This window comes from Rhinatrema bivittatum, chromosome 12 (genome assembly GCF_901001135.1).
Source record: "Rhinatrema bivittatum chromosome 12, aRhiBiv1.1, whole genome shotgun sequence".
Taxonomy (NCBI): domain Eukaryota; kingdom Metazoa; phylum Chordata; class Amphibia; order Gymnophiona; family Rhinatrematidae; genus Rhinatrema; species Rhinatrema bivittatum.
The window spans coordinates 32,412,694-32,428,860 of record NC_042626.1 but is presented as its reverse complement, the minus strand read 5'-3'; the positions used below and the strand labels follow the sequence as shown (position 1 = coordinate 32,428,860).

General features: G+C 42.9%; 1 protein-coding gene across 3 annotated transcripts in view; it reads left to right on the top strand.

The window, feature by feature from the left end:
* Nucleotides 1-1,405: 1,405 nt before the first annotated feature.
* CLMP (CXADR like membrane protein) overlaps nt 1,406-16,167 on the top strand; it is a 59,031-nt gene continuing 44,269 nt past the window's right edge. For 2 of the 3 annotated variants that reach the window (XR_003852294.1, XM_029574183.1), the window contains exon 1: nt 1,406-1,805. Coding sequence is in view for 2 of the 3 variants with exons in the window: in XM_029574183.1 (XP_029430043.1) it covers nt 1,646-1,805 (160 nt within the window). In the remaining variant the exon portion in view is untranslated. The remainder of the gene's footprint in view (nt 1,806-16,167) is intronic. The other variant, XM_029574184.1, reaches the window with a different exon arrangement.

Genomic DNA, 16,167 nt, shown 5'->3' with positions numbered 1-16,167 from the left:
CAGTTGGGTGCCAAAGACGGCTCTTTTTAACATAAGGTATTCACGCATGTAAATGATGCTTGTCGTTGGGACTGTAATTCTGACCAAAGCAAGGCTGGGTCCAAGATGAAACAGGGTGACTTTTGTAGCAAAAAAAGGTGCTCCTTCAAATGACATTAGAAAGAAAAACTACACAGCAGAGATATTTGCACCCAAAAATGGTGAAAATTTGCAAAAAAAAGGTGACATCATGTCTTTATGTATCTATATCTTTGCTTCCAGTTGGCTGCAAAGTCTCCTAGTGAAAATCCTAGATGTACATCAAGGGTCATGACTAACCGATCCATTTGGGGTCTGAATCGATTATACATCAGGAGCAACGAGGAGTCAAAGTAGGCCTTAAATTTCTTTTGTAAAATTTTTCATGTAATTTGCTGGCCCATTAAAAGGGTGGCAAGCTCATGTTAGGTTCCAAACTTTGCATAGGAACTTAGCACCAGAGATTGTAATAATCCACAAAATTTCAGGCCCCTAGCAGGGATTATTTGAGCACAGTACTCTAAGAATGACCTTCATTCAGCTGCTTCTAGCTCTTGAACCAATAGAGATCCAGCCAAAAAATGTTGCATAGTTTTGTTGGAGGCCCTAACATCCACACAAAATTGTATTCAATTTGAAAGAGGTTGAGTGTGGATGATTTGCTAAATTGGTCCACTTGGCATGGAATATCATGCTATTTTTAAGGGGCTAATTTTCAAAAGCATTGACGTGCATAAAATGTAGTTTTACGCATATAAATGGGCTTTTTTAAAATTACCCTGGAAGGCTGAACATGTAAATGTAGGTGCAGAAGCAATTTGCACTTATTTTGCTGCGTAATTAAAAGAGATATTCTCTGGGCTGGAGTTGGGTTAGAGAACCATTTACGCATACATTTACATCTGGTCCCCAGCAGGCAGAAATGTGTGTGTGTGTGTGTACGCCATACAGGGGTAAGTGTATACATGGAAGTCAGCTGTGAAAATTAAGGCTGAAGGGACTTCAGCCCTGCACAGGCTATTGGGCTCTTTGTGTGTCCAAAAGTGTCTTAACATACATATCAAACTAATTGCATGGGCCCACATGTCTGATTTTCTGGCATCAAGTTATTTTTTTATTAGTTGCTTTGGGAATATCCCATATGATTACAACTTCTTCATCCTCTGCAGTTTAGTTGGGGATCTCAGTTTCATTTCTCCAGTTGTGAATCTTTCAGTGCTTGACAGCAGAGGGCTGCAGATTTTCATGAATAAGGTAAAAGCCACGGTTGCTTTATTGCTAAGACTAATAGACTCCACACATGACTGGGCTTCACTGCTAATCCCAGCTGATGGCAGGGAAGGGCTGGTCTGGGAAGCATCCATGTGGTTAGTTTTCTGCACATTTTTTTTTTCTTCTTGCCTCTCTTTACGGGGCGGGGGGAAGTGGCTCCTACAGCTGTGCTCTCGCTTCTTCCTTCTCCTCTTTACTTTTGCCTCGCACACTGGAAGTGCTTGACCTTGAATCAAGAAGCAGCCCAAGGGGGGAGAGAAGCTGGCTCATTCATCCTTCCCCGGATGAAGCCCGCAAAAGTGAGTAACACAGGATTGAGGGAGAAAGAAAAGTTAGTTATGCTCCGGCCACATAGATGCAATTACACTGCCTACATTCCAGAGGCATTGCTCTTCATTCCGTGCAGGTCTGCCGAAATCCTCGCAGAGAACCGAACGGAGAAAGAGGATCTCTTCCTAGCATCTTCATTTCAGATCCTGGCGACACAATGCCTGCTCTTTCCATCCTATTTCTAGGTGAGTGTACCTGAAATTAAAGTTTACGATGAGACAGTGGTTGAGGTGGGGGGAGGGGATCAGAACAGCAAATATTTTTGGAGACAGCAGACAGACATAGGAGAAAATAGGTCTGGAGAGAAATATTTCCTGACATTACCTAAACCAGTTCTTTCTTTACAACTCTGCTCTTCTGAAGAAATCATCAATCCGGATAATTGTACTTTGGCTTCTGGGAACGTTTTATTCTAAACAAGTTATTTCAGGATTTCTTTTGTCATTACTGTTAAAAGCAAAAATCCATAAAAGAAGAAGAAGTGGTTACAGACACCAGTCAGTTTCTCTCCTAAATAAAAACTATTTTAATTTGTTTCACGAAAAATATAAAAAAAGAGAAAAAAGAAAAAAAAGAATATTTGCACTGGCTCTGTTTATGCAAGAATTCCAGCTCAGGTTAATATTTTTATAAAAAGCCCTATTGTTTTCAACAGGCGCCCCAAATGCACAAATTAGAACCAGATGTGTCACAGTGCAGTTATGAGGGAGTAGACAGGGAAAGAGAACGAAAGAGAACTGAGTAGTGAGAGAGAGAGAGAGAGAGAGAGAGAAAGCAGAAGAAAGAAGAGGGCTTGGGGAGGGGGGGTGGGAGAAGACTCTAGAGACAGTGACACAGAGAGACCACTAGGGAAAAGTAAGAGAGAGAAAGGGGCAATGGGAGAGACAGACTGACAGAAGGAGGGAGGCAGTGAAAAGGAAAACAATGAGAGGGAGGGAGGGAGGTATGAATCGGAAAGGTCAAAGAGAATGGGACAATGGTAAAGGGAAGGGCAGAGAAATTAAAACGAAAATGTTGATAAAAGTTAAAAAAAAAAAAAAGGTGTGTGTGTGTATATATATATATATATATATATATATATATATATATGAACTCTCTATCTATTCCTTGTAGTGTGTGAGATCTGCGTGTAAACACTGTCAGGCATTGGCATTACACTCTGCCTCCATCCACTTCGATTTAATAGAGACAGGCAGGCTAGTTGAACGGGAATCTCACAACGAGTGCATGCAAAGAAGGGTTCAGATTAGTACTATTGGTTTAAGAGACATGGGGACTGAAGTGTAAAGCTTTCTTCTTCAAAAAAAAGGCACCAAACAGGAGAAAATCCTTGATGAAATCGAGCTCAGGGGAAGGTGCTCAGTCAATAAAGTATGAATAGGTCAAGGTGACATGCTCATGCTGCATAATGACAAAATGCGTGCTGCTCTGATTATTTTTCGCAAGCAATGGAAAGTTTGAAGCACTAAATATGGCAACAAAAAGTTCATATCACAGAAGACCCAGGAATTCTTTAGGTTGCTGAGCTGCAGGATCAGATACTTAATGGTATTATTCTCCCAACTTCCACGTTTAGGGGCCAAAACGTGGGGGACTGTTACATAGTTTTAAAAGGCCTTATTCTACGGAGCTTCTTTCAAGAGGCACAGAATGGGGAAAACTCCTTTTAGAATAAGGCGTAGCATCTGGAAAAAAAAAAGTTTTTTTTGGAATAAGGCCCCATCATTGAACAGGTTGAAAAGCAGACACGAATCAATCTAATGAGCCTAACCCTCTTCTCTGTAAACGGCAAACCGTAAGCTGTAACTTAAATCCGATTAGTTCGCAAAGTAACCCAAACAGATGAACCTTTTTTAGGAGTAAAAGTAATACCGATTATTTTTAGTTGCTTTTCCTGATACTTCCGGCAGTTTTTTGGTTTTTTTTTTAATTCAAACTCAACAAGAGAGATAGATCTGAGCATTGAACCCTCAGAAAGTTTTCTGCATTCTGTGCCCGAAGGACCAAAATCTTTATGAAAAAAAAAGGGTCTGCAGTGGACTTTGACAACTCAGTGTAACCATGTATTTCTGTTTATGCCTCATGAAGATTTAATCTGTTTTAGAGTTCAGGTTATATAAAATGTTAGCAAGAAACTTACCTTCTACCAAACATAATCTAAAGTGTACTGGGCTACTTTTGTGACCAAGTAATTTGTAATCTGTAACTATGATTATTTTCAAACGTGGTAACAGCACAAGAAGATGTTGTCACCATGTAACCAGAGACCCTCTTTACCACTACTGGATGATATGAATCTCAATGGGGTTAAGACTCAAGAAAAGCACTAGATAATATTTCTTCACAGAAAGGATGGTGGATGTATGGTGGAACAGCCTCCCAGGGAGGCAGTGAAAGCAAAAACAGTAACAGAATTCAAGACAGCAAGAGATATACACACAGACGATCCTTGGTTACAAAGAATTTTTTTAAAAATATGCCACCTTTCTTGACTGGTCAGCTGCTTCAAAGTAGATTACATTCAGGTACTGTAAGTACTTCTCTGTCCTTAGAGGGCTTATAATCTATGAACCTCATTTACTAAACATTTTCCCCACAGACACAGAATGGGAGAAAAGCCTTGGTAAATCAGGGCCTAAATTTGTAGCTGAGGCAACGGAGGTTAAAGCGACTTGCCCAAGGTCCACAGAGCAGCAGTGGGATTTGAATTCTGGCTTCCCCTAGATCACCATCTGCTGCTCAAACCACTACTCCTCCATTTCAGTTCTTTGATAAATGTGATGTAAGCCACTTTGGCTAGATGGTGCTTTTTTTACAAGTGGACTATAAATGAAAATGAAGTGGAGAGAGGAAGCCAGAGGTCAACTGTGATCTAAGGCACTGCAGCAGAAAGCAAACTGGGCAGACGGGACTGACTTTATAGTCATTGTCTGTGTCATATTGCATGGTTTTTTTTATGGAGAGGATTAACACGAGGAGTTATTTCTTCACAGAGAGAGTGATGGTGGTGGGCAGCAAAAACGATAGTGGAATTTAAGAAAGCATGGGAGAAACAGCAGAGTTCCCTAGTGAGAGATCCTGGAGGGCCTGTGGTACAGTAGACAGAGGAAGAATGGCACAGCAGAGGAGTCTTATATTCATGATCTGCTGTCATAATCTATCTTTCTACGATCACCAGCTGGGCTGCATTCTATTTTAAAATATTTTCCCACTCTTCCTAATAATAATAAAAAAAAATCATCCAGTTTCATATATGTCAAGTAATTTTGCCAACAAATGAGTTTTCTAATAGCGTTTCAGATAGCATGCCAGACCCTTATACTTCAATAGATGTGAGGCCTCCCCTTCAGCCTTTCCATCTTCCCAGGAGAGAGGAGGCCTTTGCAGTTTACTGACCTTGCTCAAAAGGTGAGAAGTGTTTCACTCTCCTGGAAGAAATAGGTCCCCATAAAGCTTGCTCTTTAGGAAAGGCAGTTAGAAAGTGTAGGCTTCCTTCAAAGCATTTATGAGATGTGTGCTGGGGAGATCTTGCGGTAGAGATTTATTTTCCTTCTGTCGAGCCCTTGATAAAAATTTAAAGCATATGGATTTTTTTTTCTGACATAGAAGTAAATACTTGCTATCAAAGCAAGCAAAAGGAGCAGGGAATGGAAAAATCAGGTGGTGGTTAATTTTCCAGATGGAAATGCATGGATCAAAATGAAAATTTTTAGTCAAGTCCTTGTGTGTGTGTGGGGGGGGGGGGGGGGGGAGGGGGTTCTGTTTTAAAAACAACAGTTTTCAACCTTGAAGGCAAACCACTGCATGACTTGTTTTGATTTCCAATCACAATTCCATGCATGAGAGGTAAACAAAAGGAACAGATAGCTTTTTCAGCACAAGAAAACTCATACAAGACCCACACACAAAAGACAGACTATGAGAGCAGATAAGGAATGTGAGACCCATTCAGTCTGCTCAAGTTACCTCCTGTGGCAATACACCATAGACCCCAAATGATCTCGTTACTTCTTTGCAGGAAGGGATTCTTTGTGCTTGTCCCATGCTTTCTTGAATTGTGTTACTGATTTTGGCTCCATCACCTCCATCGGGAGGCTGTTCCATGCACTCCATGGTACTCCTGGGTCTACATCCAGCACCAACAAAAATCACTGGTAGTACAGAGGGGGGCATGGTCTCATTGAACTGGATTACAACCTCAAGATTACCCTTTCTACACTTATTACATATGTGAAAAGAAACAATGCATTTTCTTTCTAAATATACCTGTTGAGGTCCTTATCTGCCATCAACTGCTACTGCATGTACCCAAATAGAAGCATTTTCAATAGTTATATTGCTACTGCATGTACCCAAATAGAAGCATTTTCAATAGTTATATTGCTACTGTATGTACCCAAATAGAAGGATTTTCAATAGTTATGATGCTGTTTGAAGTAGCATCAAAGAGATGTAATTCCTTAGCAAAGGGATGCTATAATTCAATTTCAAATAGTAACCTTTGGTCATTGTTCAAGGTCATACGTAGAGATAAAGTGACCCTACTGAAGAGGTTATGGAAGATCGCTCAAGATCTTTCTGCTGCACTTAACAGAATTGGGATTTGCACTAAGCTGGTATGTGTCTTTCCATTTAAAAATAAATAATCAGCTTATCTGGGAGAAGTTACCAGCAAAACTTCTATCATACAGTGGTTGATGTATGAGTTTTATGAGAATTCCTTGCTAGCCCATTTTTCAAATCGGAGTTTTTGGGATTGAAACCCTTGATCTCCAAACCATAGGCTCTGTTACTAGATGAAGGCCCAGCAACTCTAGCTGAATTAATAGGAGATTTTGTTTTATTTTTGGTCTCCATAGTTATTTGATTACTTCCTTCCACTTAGCACCTCACCTTGTCACCCTCCATCTTTAAGGTTTTATAGAAGGAAAATAATAGAGTTCTGAACTCAGGGATCAAGCTTAAAGAGAAGAAAAAGAGTTAAAGGGCCATAAATAAGGGAGTAGAGGAATAAAAAGAAGGATGGGGTGAAAGAAAGAAGTCGGTAGATGCTTTGATGAGTTATTTAAAGAGACATTACAACCTCCTCATTTCTATCTATTGTAGGAAATGCTGCTCTCATCTTCTTTACCAAACACTTTCAGCATTGTGAAATCATTTAACAGCTACACTGATTTTTCATCTAAATCTTGGGATTGTGCTCTGTAATTATTATGCACAGAACCTGATGCAATAGGCCCAGGATGTGCTGCTTCCTGCTGGCTTTGTTCACTGTTAGGGAACATATTCCAGGCACCCTGTGACTCTCCAGCTCTGCAGGCGTTTTGCAGTTTGTGGTTTATGGCCTTGCCTGGGCTCATTCTTTAAATGCAGATGTTTTTTGGTTTAATACTTGAACTTCAGTAAAGTAGCAGAAACCCTGCTGTCAGCAAGACAGTAAAAAACAAAACATCCTCTCAACTTAAAGCACCTGGTCTGTAGGTCAGGGATCCACAGCAATAGTGACTTCCTAGGAGATTTCTAAGAATCGCACATCCTGGCTCCTGGAGAGGAGCCCAGGGAGATAATTACTTCCTTTATAAGGGCTCTACTTTCCCTGCACACCACCACAGAACTATGAGATATGAACTTGTAAACCTCTGGCTATAAATCGAAAGAACGGCATTAAGGTAAAGGGGTAGCTCCCCCCTGGCTAAGCAAGTAGAACAACTTTGGGCTGGTTGTGCATTTTCCACCTCTTGGGGAACCTAGCTATTTCCCCTATTTTTTCATGTCGGAGCAGTTTAATGTTTACATTTGAGGAGGTGCAGGCACAGGAATCACACTGACTGACTAAAAATTCCCAACCCCAGAAACACAGTCCAAAGGGCCGGAAACTTTGTTTGATTTTGTACATCTGTGGCTTAATCCATGAAAATCTGGCTTTGAGTAAAACCACTTTATTTTCCAGCAATCCTAAAATATTTGGCAGCTCACAAGTGACAAATGAAATTGAGAGAGCGCTCTTATGTCATGATGCTCAGTTAAGAGGGCTGACCCTGGTCTTTGAGTGCATTCATTGGCGTGTGCATCCATGTGCCAACTAAGGCATTATGGTATTCACAACAGCTGTTGCTAGCGACCCCAATATTGGCTGTTGCTAGATTAGCTACAACTAGAAGCAGAACCTTCAGTTGCTTTGCTGTACTGCTGTGGAATACCATCCCTTATGATTTATGGGTCAAATTGGACTACTTAAAGTTTAGAATGAGAGTGAAGACCTGGCTCTATGGGGCTGTATTTCTGGGGGTGTAATTATTTTTTAGTGGAGTGTGTGGGTAGATTGTACTGGGTTGCGGCTGCAGAGTTTGTATTATTTTGGGGAATGAGGGGCGGGTGGTAGTTTCCTTTCTTGGGTTGTTTATTGGGATATATTTATTTTATGTTGTCTGTCTTGGATTTGTGGTTTATGTCTAGTATGTTTTATATGAATTTTATTCAAATTTGTTTCGGTATTTGTGGATTGAGCATTTTTAAAGATGATAAGTATTGGTATTGTGTTTTATTGTAACTTGCCTTGATGTTAATGGGAAAGGCATGTAATCTAATTTTGAGTAATAAGTAAATAATTTTTGAAGAAGAATGAAGAGCATTTCAACAGAAGGAAAAATAAGCAGACCATCTAGCCAACTCACCAATTATGGCAGGCCAACAAGAATATAAGACCATGAGAGATCAGCAATAAATCTGCTTCTTTTACGCTGTGAAAATATTGCTACTTCCTGGGGACCTTTTTTGCCCTGTGATGATATTATGAACTGAAAATGGAGAACAAAAATTGACTTATTCTGAACAGAGTTCGGGTGGGCCCTAAGTTGGTAGACTGGATTAGAATATAAGTAAGTGACAGACAACTGATGGTAAATAGAATTCACTCTGAGTGGAGGGTCTCAGGGACTGGCCCCGTGGCAAGTTCTGTCCAATGTTTATATGAGTGATATTGTGTAGGGGTTACAGGAAAAAAAAGTTTGCCTCTTTGCGGATAACACTAAGATTTATAACAGAATGGACACCCCTGAGGGAGCTGACAGAATGGCATGTGACCTAAGAAAGCATGAGGAGTGGGTTAATGCCTGGCAATTAAAATGCAATGCAAAAAAAAAAAGTGCAGAATCAAGCTTTTGGAGTGCAGAAATGTAAGGGAGCAGTACACAATGGAAGCTGACATGCTGATGTACATTAACCAGGAAACAAGACCTTGGAGTGATCATGCTCGATGATCTCGAGTAGCAAAACGATGTAATAAGGTGCTGTCCAGAGCCAAATGGGACGCTAAAATGCGTAGAGAGAGGCATAAACAGTAAAAGAAGAGAGGCAATAAAGCCTCTGCACAGGCCTTTAGTGAGACCTCAGATACAATGCTGTGCCCACTTTTGGATACAGCGTGAAGGAGGTCCTGAGAAAAGCTACCAAAATGGGGTCTACACCAGTAGTCCTATGAAATGAATTTAAGGACCTAACTATGTATTCCCAAAAGGAGAAGAGAGAAAAGGGGAAATATGATGGATACATTCAAATACCTCAAAGGTATTAAATTCACAAAACACAAAGCATTTTTCAGAGGAAAGACTACTCTGGAAAAGAGGTCATGATATGAGGCTCCAAGTGGAAAGACTTAAGTAATAACATCAGAAGATAGTTCTTCACGGACAGGGTGGGGATGTATGGAACGGCCTCCCGCTGACTCCCTCTCCTCTGGCATCACCTCCTTCTTTTCTCTTCCTTTCCCTATCCCCCACCCACTGGCATCATCACCTTCCCTCTCACCCACCCACTGTGGAATAATCACCTCCCCTTATTTTTTTATTTATTTAAAAGTACTTATATCCCACACCCTCCACAGTTTGGGGCAAGTTAAAAATAAATAGTCAATACGATAAAACAAATTATATTATACAATTCAAAGACATAGTAAGAGTGCAAGGATGGGAGAGAAGGGCTCTTACTCTCCCTGCTAAATGCAATCTTAAATAAATGCATTTTTAAGGCTTTCTTCTCCCTCCACCCCCTGTCATCATCACCTTCCTTCTCACCCACCCACTGTGGAACAATCACCTCCCCTTCCCTCTCCCTCCAGCCATTTGGCATTAGCGCCTTTCCATCTCTCTCCACTCCTCATGGTGCATACAGCTTTCCCTCCCCCTACACTCATTGGCACATTCGGCTATACCTTCTCTCTCCTATGTCCGGGAACTGGCAAAATCTGTGAGCAGTGCTTACCTAAGACTGTTGCCTCCTCCTCCTCCTCTACTGGCTTCCCTCTACAATCAGAACTGCAGGGGTACAGCAGATCTTGCAGGACTTACAGGGCCTTGTGCAGTTTCAGTTGCAGAGAGCCAGCAGAGGGGAAAGAAGCAGCAACAGAGGAGCACTGCTCTCTTACTTCACCTGCTGGCGGGAGAACACAAAATGAACAATGCAGCCATGCCGCAACTCCTTTTTTTTCACGGAATATCTGCACTGCAGCCATGGCACGCCAATTAGGAAAGGCTGGACTAGGCTGACCTTGAGGTCAATATCTGCCATCATGTTACATTGTGCCTGCAGGCATAAGTGGAGCTTTCCTTTGAAAATTCAAGTGGTGTACACAATGGTTCGTAGCCCACTGCTCTAACCACTAAGCTACTCCTCCACTCGCACTTAAACCTTGGCAAGTACAGAAGTTATGCCCGTTGCTGGTTGTAATTCAGATCTATATTTCACCCCTTTAAGATTATTGTAATTGATTATGGGGCTCCTGAACAAAAAGTATTCAACATCTTCAAGTTGTACAAAATATGGCAGCAAGGATGGTGTTTGGCTGCCCACATGGAGTTACTGTGTCATTTACATTGGCTCCTAATTAAAGATCATGTGAAATTCTAATTAATGATATGAATGTTTAAGGTTGCAGAAGTTTCTTAACAGTTATATCCCTGACTGTATGTTGTGTTTGTTTAAAGATACACTGCTGCAAGTTCCCTCTGTTTGAGAAATGCAGAAGGTTATTGATCGTAGGAGAGCTTTTTCGGTTGCAGGCCTGGAGTTGTGGAATTCTACACCATTAGCGGTGCAATTGGAATCAAATTGCCTGCTGTTTAGGAAAAAAGTGAAAATCTAGCTATTTCCAGGTGAATTGTCTTCACACACACCACCCCTCAGGAATGCCTCCAAGACCCTAATAGACGTCTTCCTTCCTTAAAAACCTATGCACCCTGACCTTGGGTCCCAGCCACCTTCCTAGATCAGGAACACCTCCTCAGCTTCAGTCACCCCTCTGCTGAGAGAGGGCTCAATGCAAAGTCCCTTCCCTGTGGAGGGAAAGGCCCATACCAGCACCTTGCTGTTGAGAGAGGCATTGACCATTAGCATCTTTCGGTTGGAAAGGCACCTTCAACTCCCACTGCACTCATGTGGGAACAGGAATTTTGTTAAATCTCCCACTAGGAAGTGTTTATCGTCTCTAAACATACCTATTCTATTCTGACATCATTCATAAGGGCAGGTTCTTTTGAGAACTACACTAGAAAGGGGAAAATGTGGGTGTCCCCTTACGTATAGTTCAAAAGCTTTATTTATAGGTAGATATAACTCTACTCACTAGAATATGTTAAGTAATAGATGGTTACATTTCATATTAAAATTTAACAGAAGCTGTATCTCAATACTACATAAGGCAAAACACATAGGGGTAGATTTTATAAAGTTGCGGACGCCCTATTTTATAACATGCGCGTGCCAGTGTGCGCATGTTATAAAATCAGGGGTCGGCGCACGCAAGGGGATGCACAATTGTGCAACTTGCGCACGCCGATGCCCGTGGCCTTCCCCCGTTCCTTCCCAGGCCGTTCCAATTTAAGATCAGCCTGGGAGGGAACTTCCCTACCCCCTAATCTAACCTTCCTACCCCTTCCCCTAACCTACCCCCCAGCCCTAATCTAGCCCCCCCCCCAAAAAAAAGTTTAACTTATCGCTTGCGCCTGCTCGCACCGGCAGCCTGCCGGCACGCGATCCCTCAGCACAGCGGGCCATAACTTTTATTGGGTCCCCAAAATGTCATTTTCCTGCCAGAATTTACTTTTATCTTTCCATTATATTAAAAACTGGAAGCTATTCCCATCTTCTGCTAATGGCTTCCAACTGCATGTATACAAAGGATTTAACTGTGGCGACCTGACATGTGGTGCTGCCTTAGGAACTGGTGCCTCAGTAATCCCTGCCTGTAGTTTGAGGGTAAGAGGGAAGTACAGGCTGCTTTCAACTTGTTTAAACAAGAATGGAGCTGGGGGAAGGAATGTGAGCTGTTTGGGCTGCACGGGACTCTGGGCTGTGAAGCTGTCAGATGTGTATACAAACCGAGTCAGATGTGCGCTGCATCATGTCATAGAGCAGTTGGGTGTATATTCTACCTGATTACCATTTATAGTAAGTGTTCTTTGATGGACAAACAATTCTTGGAGGACACAATGATGAAACACAGAAACAGAAAGGTAAAAATTCAAAGGCTTTAGGTGCCTACATTGCCACCTTTTGAAAACTGACTGGGGCTGAACACCTACATTTTGGAATCCATTTTCAACAGGTGCCTAACATTAGGTGCCTGCAAAGTGGGGCAGGGTCAGGAGCTGGTTTAGAAAATTAGGTGCCCAGTGCTGATTTTCAGCGCTAGGCACCTAAGTTAGATGTCCAAAAGCAGGTGCAGGGATAGCTGGCCTACATCTAGGTGCTATGCCTTTTATCTCTCCTGCCTGAATCCTAAAAACTTAAGGAAACCCTCCCCCCCCCCACACACACACACATACCAGAGGCATGATACCCCTCAAGCTGCTCCCTCCCAGCATCTGAAACAACAAATAATCTTTGGTGCCTCCCCCTCCCAAAAAAATCCATGCAACCCCTGAGGAACCTTCCTTTAAGTTGCCAGAGAATCTTCCTTCTTCCGTGGCCTAACAGTGGGTAGCATCATTCAACGCAGCTCAGCAGCACTGGTAGGAAGGAGATCTTACCTTTCTGCTGTGGAAGAAGGAAGACCCTCGGAATCGGAAGTGGATATTCCAGAGGGGTGTCAGGGATCTTCTTGGTGCAGAAACAGTGAGTCAGCTGGTGGGAGGGAGGGGTTCAGAGCTCTGGCAATCATTGCTCGTGCCATGGTGGCTTGAGGGGGATGGGGACTCTGGGTGGAGGAAGCAGAGCTGAAAGCCAGATTTACAGTATAGGTGGCTATTTTCAGTCAAGGCTCAGCAGCTTAAACTCAAATGGCCATATTTTGGCCACATAGGTTTAGCCAAGTTTTCAGCCAAATCTAGACACTTCAGGTTTTTGGAAGAAAATTCTCCTATATCTAGATGTCCAAAATTCGGCTTCCTGGATTATGTACTTTGTTTGGCTGAAACTGGCCTTCATGACTATAGAGACACATAAAGACCACAAAGCCAGTCCTTTATGCTTGTTCCAAATTTTGCCCACATCACCTCTATTGGAAGGCTGCTCCATACCCTCATCATCTTTCGGTGGAAAAATGCTTCCTTAGATTATTCATGTGTTTACCTTCTTTCAACCCCATACCAGCATATGTTCACTTTTTATTCATTATTTATACCTTTCAGGTATATGAAGACCTCTACCACACCATCTTTCTCCCTCCTCATGGACATGTGTGGAGCTTAAGTCTCAACTCATAAAATGTATGCTGCAGACACAGCACCATGTTGGTAGACTTCCTCCAGTTTACCAGTATATTAAAGAAAGCAGAGTTGCTTACCTGTAACAGTTTACCAGTATATTAAAGAAAGCAGAGTTGCTTACCTGTAACAGGTGTTCTCCGAGAACAGAAGCATGTCAGGCCTCACACATAGGTGACATCATCTGATGGAGCCTGGCATGGAAAAATCTTGGACTGAGCCTCTCTGATCATGCATTACCCACAAAGTGGAAACCTAACTCCATGGGGAGGCAGGTGGGTTTTGTGAGGACTGACATCCTACTGTCCTTAGAGAACATCTGTTACAGACAAACAACTCTGCTTTCTCCAAGGACAAGCAGAATGGCAGTCCTAACACATGGTTGAATCCCTAGTATAGGCAGCCTCCCCACGTGGGGTTGACACTAGCCCAAACGGCAGAACACAATACTGGAAGTATTATTTTCCTCACCACAAATCTGAGAAACTTCCAGTGGCTGGGGAAAATCTAGATGTGAGTATACATGTCCTTCAGATTGAGCGAGCATAGCCAGTATCCTTTTTGCTCAGGGAAACCATCTTGAACTTTTCTCTCTTGAGAAACTTTTTCAAGGCCCCTAGGTCTAGGATGGGATGGAGTCCTCCTGGTTTCTTTGAAATCAGGAAGTACCGGGAGTAAAATCCCCACCCTCTTTGCCCTTGTGAAACAAGCATGAATGGCCTGGCCTTTAAGAGGGAGGAGTGTTTCGCTAAAAGCACTTCCTGATGCACTACCAGTCCCCTAAAAGGACTCAGGAGGCAATTTGGCTGGGCACGCAATAGATTTAATTTGTATCCTCTGCAGATGATGGTGAGAACCCATTGGTCTGAGGTTACTCTGGGCCACTGGTTCACATAGACCACATCCGCCTTCCTATTAAAAGAAGGCACTGAGAGGAGGTGTTCTCACATTCTCATCAGTAACTCCGAAAGTATTTTGTGCACCAGGACTGCCACCATCTCCTTAGGAGGTGGTGGCAGTATCTTATGTCAGGTATCCTCTTCCATCTGTAACTTAATCATCAACCTGATGAAGTCTGTGAAGGAGAGGTCTTCCAGGGGAGACTTCCTTCTGTTGTCAAGAGGAGATTATTCTGAGAGGAAGCCATCCAATGAGTCTGTGTCTGAAAAAATGGAAAAGTCATTTCCCCATGGGTTATATGGTCCCTCGTCCTCACTGTCATAAACAGGACAAAGAGGCACTCAGTCCTCAGCCAATGGTATGGGAACCAACTCCACTGGCTGTGGTGGCCTGGACCCTGAGGCCACCCTCATCACCAGAGGAGCTTTCTCCCCCAAGGAAGCTAGGATGACTACTGAATCAGCTAGTGGCTATCCTGATTCCTTGCTGGGCATCAACAACACCCTGCATACCAACACTACTGATAGCACTCCGATGAGCACACATAGGGATTAGAGCAGTAGCTTGAGGAAGGATGGTGCTGGCCTCAGTACCATTCGTGCCTGACACCAAGGTCTTGTACAGCCCTCTCCATGGCCAACTGTATGCGCCTCTCTAGCTCCTCCTCAAAGATTGCAGATGCCAGGACTGGCTGAGATCCAAGAGGTGTGACCGAATCCTCTTCAGCACTGAGAGGATAATTGGTAGTAGGCATCGGGACCGGTGGAGGTCGTGGTGAACCCCTAGGATCGATGGAGAACTGACTTTCCTCACATGGGGTTGCTTCAAGGGCAACACAGCTAAAACAGTTGCATCTCTGTTCCCATCACTGTGCATCGATGGTGACCTATGTCAATGCTTCCCTCACAGCTCAGATTGGTCCTTCCCCAGTGCAGAGGTCAAAGACGACGAACCCAATATCTTCGATCTGGAAAAGGCTAGCGATGGCCTATCTCCAGCATCCCTGGAAGTCTTCAATGTCAATGGAACCAATGGCCCTGTCAATGTCGATAGCTCAATGATCACTGGCGCGGCACCAAGGTCTCTCTATGTCGATGCCTCCAATGCCGATGGATCAGTCTTTGCCAGCCCAAAAAGTTGATCCATTTTGTTAGGCCGGACCTTACACCCTTTTGTGGTCACTGGGCGCTCTTGCTGCAACCCTGGATGTTATGCGATGCCCCAAGCAGAGGACACATATATCATAGGGATCTGTGATAGACATACTCCTCATACGCTGAAAGCACCACTTAAAACCAGATGAGGACATGTTGTCAGGAAAGAAAAAGGATACAATGTTGAAATCAATGGTGGCGGCCTTCAATGACCAGTGGGCACCAAGTGCACCTCCATCCCAGGGGATCAACTACAAAATTAAACTTACCAAAACCATCGAAAACCCTGGCCAAGACGATAAGGGGAGAACCAAGGGGACCTCATGTCAACCGCATGATCCCATACAATCAAAAACCATAAAAACATGCCAAAAGTATCTTGTAAGAAGCCGAAAAAGAGAGAAAGACAATACGCCACAAGGCACTGGGTTTGTGGAAAAGAAGAGACTGAGGGGACACTGCATGTATGCAAGTGGTATATTGCATGCTGCAGCATGTTAAGAGAGGCTCAGTGAAAGTTTTAGAAACTGACAAGTTTTCCGTGCTGGGTTCCATTGGATGATGTCACTCACGTGTGAGCACTCCCATCCTGCTTGTCCTCAGAGAAAAACAAACACTCTTCCCATGCTGCACAACTGCTTTGCATCATTTAGCAGTGGCGGCTAATCTTTGCCTTTCAGTACACTAAATCTCCAAGGGGGTTACATTCAAACATCATTTAACTTTAACACATAAGCTCTGGCACCAGTCAAATTCAGGCTATTATAAAATGCAAGTGGTGTAAATAATTTATA